The 6,342-nt window shown below is 36.8% G+C and overlaps 2 protein-coding genes across 2 annotated transcripts; one reads left to right on the top strand and one right to left on the bottom strand.

Annotated features, from left to right (window-relative positions):
• The first annotated feature begins 1,491 nt into the window (after positions 1 to 1,491).
• Positions 1,492 to 4,341, top strand: LOC125813609 (uncharacterized). The gene is made up of 2 exons (XM_049493088.1): positions 1,492 to 1,999; positions 4,199 to 4,341. The coding sequence occupies exons 1-2, from the start codon at positions 1,492 to 1,494 to the stop codon at positions 4,339 to 4,341; spliced, it is 651 nt and encodes a 216-aa protein (XP_049349045.1).
• A 957-nt stretch (positions 4,342 to 5,298) lies between these two features.
• On the bottom strand, positions 5,299 to 6,015 carry LOC125813601 (uncharacterized). The gene has a single exon (XM_049493080.1). It carries the CDS (start codon positions 6,013 to 6,015, stop codon positions 5,299 to 5,301), a length of 717 nt encoding a protein of 238 aa, XP_049349037.1.
• Between the last annotated feature and the right edge of the window lie 327 nt (positions 6,016 to 6,342).

Genomic DNA, 6,342 nt, shown 5'->3' with positions numbered 1-6,342 from the left:
TGTAATTTGAGCGTATCAAATTTTGACGCCGCTACCAAGGAATAAGGCTTTTAGATTAAGTTTAACTACATTATTGAACTTTCGTCAAATTTTTCCTAGTTTTAATTTTTCTCTTATTTTTGTCTCTCTCGGTTTCCTACTCTAGTGTATGCCAAGTACATAGAGTTAAGGAGAACCACTTACTCCCTGCGATCCAGAACTAAACAGAACTTTGCGGAGAATGAATAATCATGTAGTACCCACTAATCCTATCGGAGGAGAAGTAGGTGATGGTGTTGGGTTGCAGCCTCTGAGGTTGGTGATGAAAATAATCAAGTTCAAGATGAGATTCTATTGAGAGATGCAGTGAAGGTACAAGATCAACTAGGGACCAAGACTGCACGATAACTATATGGTCAACTTCAATACGGTTGATTCTGACAGACCTCATAGGGTGCATGCAGTTTTGAGCAGATTGCGAAGAAAGTAGAGAAGATCTCTCGGAACAATAAAGCTTGGCGCAATAGAAAGTAAGATACTGGGAGGAACAGGTTTTCCGTTCAAGCTACAAACAACCAGTCAGTAGAAGAAAATCGTGAGGAGATGGCTTAGATGAGGAACGAACTGGGGTTGATGTTGAAGCATCTGAGCGAAGGTGCGGAGAAGGTAAATGCTATGAATTATTTGACTAGAGATCCACCATCGTTCGAGGAGTGTTACTATGAAGAAGATAATTATGTCGTGAATGACCGACGGGGGGTTTTCGACCAAACGCCCAAGGTTCCATAACGGATAATTGGCGCCAAGGACAAGGAAACCAAGGCAGAACTATGGCAACTACAACTGAGAGGGTCAATATGTTTGGGATGGGAACTATAATCGCGACAACAACTATAACCGGAACAACAATGGTAACATGAATGAGAGAGTTGGGCTCTACGTCCCGCCTGGGAAAATGGAATCTGGCAATAGGGAAGTTGGGGGTATTATGTCGCGCGTTGATGAGATGTTGCAAAAGATGTTGAAGAAGTTTGACACTACTGATCAGAATGTGAAAGAGATGCGCACTGAGTTGTCCGAAATTGGCCAGAAAGTTGATGCCCATGCAGTGTCGATAGAGCAACTTGAGCAGCAGTTTAGTTAGTTGTCTGCTACTCTGAATACATGCTAACTGGGCATGCGTCCCAGCAACACCATCTAGAATCTGAAGAATGATGGGCATTGTATGGCAATCCAACTCACGGAGGAAAGTGGACTATTGATCCCCTCATACCATTCGATGTAGAAAAGGTGTTAGAAATAGATGGTGATGAGATTGAGGTTACCGATGAGACTAAAAATGCCACAGAGAACGAAGCGAAGATAGCCCAAAAGGTTGTTCCCATGCCTAGACCACCACCACCTTTCCCACAGAGGTTAGTGCAGAAGGCTGAAAAAGGAAAAAATTGTAGGTTCATCACTATGTTGAAACAACTTTCCATCAATGTCTCTTTGATAGAAGCTTTGGAGCAAATGCCTGGGTATGCAAAGTTCACGAAGGACTTGGTGACCAAAAAGAGGGTTGTCAGTTCTGAGAATGATGAGAGCTTGCAGCATTGTAGTGCCATTTCTACGAGGTCACTGGTGCAAAAGAAGAAGGATCCTGGAGCTTTCACTATTTCATGTACCATCGGTAAGATGCACTTTGTGAAAGCTTTGTGTGATTTGGGTGCCAGCATTAACTTGATGCCATTATCGATTTATAAGAAGTTGGATTTAGGAGCTCTAAAACCAACTGCAATGCATTTACTCATGGCTGATAGAACTGTGAAAAAGCCCATTGGAGTGCTTCAAGATGTCCTTAGGAAAGTAAGACCGTTCATTTTTCCTGCAGACTTTCTTATACTTGATTGCGAGGTTGACTTTGAGGTCCCCCTTATCTTAGGGAGACCATTCCATGCTACTAGGCATGCCTTAGTCGATATGGAGAGAGGGCAGATGAAGTTTCTACTTAAAAAGGAGAAGGTGACCTTTAACGTCTGTAAGTCTATAAAGTAGGAAAGTGATCTTAAATAGGTATCGGTGGTGAGTCACACTTTCAGAAGAAGATCTGAATTGTTTAGTAAGGAGAAGGTAGGTGCAGCCTTGCACACGGAGAAGAAACGCCATACTCAAAAGACAAAAAAGTGCAAACTAGCTCCTGGTGATCTAGTGTTGTTTTATAAATCAAGGTTGTGTTGTTTTCCGGGCAGATCCAAGTCCCAGTGGACTTGACCATTCAACGTGACCCAAGTGTCCCCACATGGAGTGGTTGAGCTTGAGAAAATGAGGGGGACAAGGTTCAAAGCCGACCAACGGAGGATAAAAAGCTAAATGGGAAATTCTGAGAGTGTAAATGCATTGATAGAGGCATGGTATCTTGATGAAGTCTGAGTAATCAAGGGGCCTACATCGTGCCGCGACGTTAAATCAAGCGCTTCTTGGAAGGCAACCCAAGATATAAAATCTAGCCAACTATAGGTTTTTCTTTTCGATTTAGGAGTTTTCTTCGTTTATTCGAATTTTTGTAATCCTTTAGATATAAAAATTGATGCTCAATCAATTAAATATATGTTTAACAAAGATTTTAAACATGATGCATCAAAATTAATGTTTGCTAAGTGGCAGTCCCAGTTAGGCCCCTTTGATTTTGAGATCCAATATGAAAAGGGAAGTGATAACTCTCTACTCGATTTTCTATCCAGAGAATATTGAAATTCATAATGAGTTTTTATACTGCTTTCTTTGATGAGAAAACTTTAGTTACCATTTTAAAAATAATTCCTCTTAATAGAGATTTGCAAGAATTACTTCTATGTGAAATTATCAACTATATCATTATAGAAGATTTCTCTATACATGATTATGAAGAAATTATCTATATCGATGAGGATAATTATTAAAGTGACTATTATGATACATGCGAATAAAACAAAGAGTTATGTTTGCAGGATGGACCCTCCTTGGGTAACCAAGGGCAGAGGTAGGGGAAATAACACAAGAGGAAGGGGAAGATCATCCCTAGGACCGTCATACAGATCCTCTTCAAACTCCCCAGTCATACAGAGAGGAAGAATGAGTTTGATAAACTCCAAAATCTCCCAAAGTGAGGCTTCTTCTTCAGTACATCTGGAAGATATCCCAGAAGACAGTCCATTATACGCACATATGCAGGCTTATTTCTCACCAAAGCAAAATGATACATTTGCATCAATAGCCAAAAAAGACAATTATGATATCAAGTCTTATGAAAAGGTATAGAAAAAAGAAATGATATTTCTTTTAGAAAACTCTAAGATACAAAGAAAGAAGAACCTTGGAAGATATTCCAAAGGTACCTAATCAATGGTTTATATTTTTCGGGTGAGTCATACAAAACCCGATCGTATTACGAAACCATTCTGATAAAAACGGGTAGTGTTGAATTTCAACACTTTTCAGGCTACAATACCAGTGAGAATGTTTATAACTTCTCAAAAATGATAATTTAATAGATTATATATATTGAAAACTGGGGTATCTCCACCATGTAAGAAAGGCAAATCAACATATATAAAATTGCTATGAATTTCACATATTGGGACTACATTCAGGCCTTTGATAAAATCCTTTTTTATAATAATGAGACACAAACATACATGGTTTATAAAAGTATGTGCAAAGATATTTGCATGACCAATTCCTAATTGGTTTTTAAATTGGTAGTCATACCATGGCCCAACTATAAAAAATATTACCTCATCCATTTCTCAAATAATATAAAGAATGGGTTAAAGTTTCTCCATACATTAATGAGTTATACAACACAGATCATATTTGTTATCTGGACAAAATAGATCAGATTTATTTCTTCATCGAATTCTCTGTCCCTTGGATTCACAAATGGACCCCAAAAGTTGGATTCACCGAGGAACAAATTCCTTGCTTATACAGGACCTATTATAATAATTTTTGGGATAAATTAATGAAAAAGGATCCCAAAACAAACATGTTATATGGGAAAGAACTGCTGGATCTTATTTAAAAAGGATCCAAGAGTATGGTATTACTCCCCAAAAGGGAATAATTGTTGATAACTTGGTCAGGCATATTGCCCAAAAAATCTTCGTTCAAGATGGAGATAAAGAAGCAATGATCAACAACTACTTGGAAGAAGTCAAGAGGAGTCTGCTTCTCAACATCACTCAATAAGAGAAATCAGACACTTCTATGAGAAGTGAAACAAGCGAAGACGCTACCGATGATATCCAAGAAGCTCAACCTGTTGAAGCAACTACATCAGAAGATACTCTGAGAAAGGCGGAGGATTTCCTCCGAGAATTAAAGGAAAAAGACAAATTGTAAAGACCTCTCTACAGTAAAAAGCCATCATCAACAGTAGATACACTCTTGATAAACAGTAGATACATTGTTTAGGGGACAAATAGGACCCAACATCACTGTACAAAGATTCTAAATGTTTTTTTTCTATAAATAAGTTTGTTTGTCACTGCATTAGGCAGCATCTTAGAAACCCTTCTATCTCTAGTTCTCTTTCTCCAATTGTAAAGTTTTTAATTTGTAAAGTTCTCGTTCACCGCATATTGACCGGGAGTAAATAAACTTGTATAGTTCTCTTATAGGCCTTGGAATCGGCCATCTTTATAAGGTATTTTATTATTTCTGATTTCGTCGTTTAATATTTCTTCGATCTGAACCGTGACTATGTCCATCTAAAGATTCATATCTATGTCGGATAACTAACTTCTCTTTTATATCTACAATGAAAGATCTAGACTTCATCAAAATATAAATAAATTTATATGCGGTTTCTTGATTTGGTTCTGAGATGGTGGTACAGTCAGATTCGATACTATTTTCATTAGCTTTTTGTCTGTTCGTCTAGCTGGCTGTGGTTCTTTCTAAGCCCGTTAAACAAGAAAAAGGGGTCCTATACCCGGTTAGAAGTGCTAGACACGTAGGCTCAATGAAAATACGTATTAAATCTTGACATGCCCCTTGATTGGGTATAAGGATAGATCATTCCATACAATCATCTAAAGAAGAATCCCTAGTGTGAGTCGTTTGTTTATTAAGTTTGTCATTAATTTCAAACATAGAATAAGGTGCAGAATATTCGAATTCAAAATCATTCTTCTATTTTGTGGAATTTTTTGAAAAACTAGAACTAGCATTATTATTAGCCGCTAGATGAATAATTTTTTCACGAAGATCATTATCAGTAACTTCTTTTAAAAGTTCTATCACATTATCAGATATAATAGTATTGATATTCAAATCTTCAAATTGAGATTGCAATTTCTAAAATTGATCATTTTCACAAGAACAAATATCACCATGACAAGCATAGCAAGTATTCATATTAACATGTTGATTACTATTAGATAAATCAAGCAAATCAATCTCTTCTTCAGAACCTAAATCAGAATCATAATTAGACTCAGAACTAGAAGTGTATAAGAAACTATAAGTCTTATCATGAACTTCTTCATCAAGTTCTAAGGTTTTCAGTTTTTCAAGCTTAGAATTGGGTGCTATGTAACCGAATTTTCCACATTTGTAGCACTTGATTTTGGCGAGCTCCCACTTAGACCTACTCTTGATAAATCTATTAGACTTGCGAAAGGCTTTTCTAGCCTGGCGCTCTTCCTTAGATCTATATCTAGATCTCTTTTTCCGATAAGGTTTATTAGGATTAGAGTATCTAGAATCTCTATGTTTCTTCTTCTTGCTTTTAGCAAAAGTATCAGGTAAATCGAACTGGGTACAAAAGTCTCCTAGTTGAGATCTTTGTTTAAGCTTATCCATCTTAAACTGTCTAGATAACTTCAATTCATTGCAAAAATTTATACCTTCTTGAGTGCAAACTCCTATCAGCTTACCATAAGTATAATACTTATAAGGAATTTCACCATGATCATTCCTCATAATTTTTCTAACTTTTTTGGCAAACAAAGGGGGAAGGACATCTATAAACTTAGCTTTCGAATGCTCGTAACTATTTTCGGGTAGTTCCATCACCCTACTCGTATAAGTATTTTTATACAAACTAAATTCTCCCAAGGTTCTACAACGTAGACCATTTAACAGTAAATCTACCATTAAAATGTTCTAAAATGGTTAAGACTAAGAATAAAGAGTGTCTTCTATATTTTTCACTAGAGTCATGCCCAACTTTTCAGCACCTTCACTCTAAGAAGTAGCATTTATAACAACGGCCTTTTGCTCAATGCTCATATAATTAACCCACCAACCTAAGAGTTGGCCAACAAAACGTGCAATAATCATTTTGCAAATATTTCTATTTGTATTTTTAACATCTTTACAGATGGTTGCATACATAAG

This window comes from Solanum verrucosum, unplaced genomic scaffold (assembly GCF_900185275.1).
Source record: "Solanum verrucosum unplaced genomic scaffold, falcon-dt-bn FXZP01000844.1, whole genome shotgun sequence".
Taxonomy (NCBI): domain Eukaryota; kingdom Viridiplantae; phylum Streptophyta; class Magnoliopsida; order Solanales; family Solanaceae; genus Solanum; species Solanum verrucosum.
This window is presented reverse-complemented; position numbering and strand designations above follow the sequence as displayed.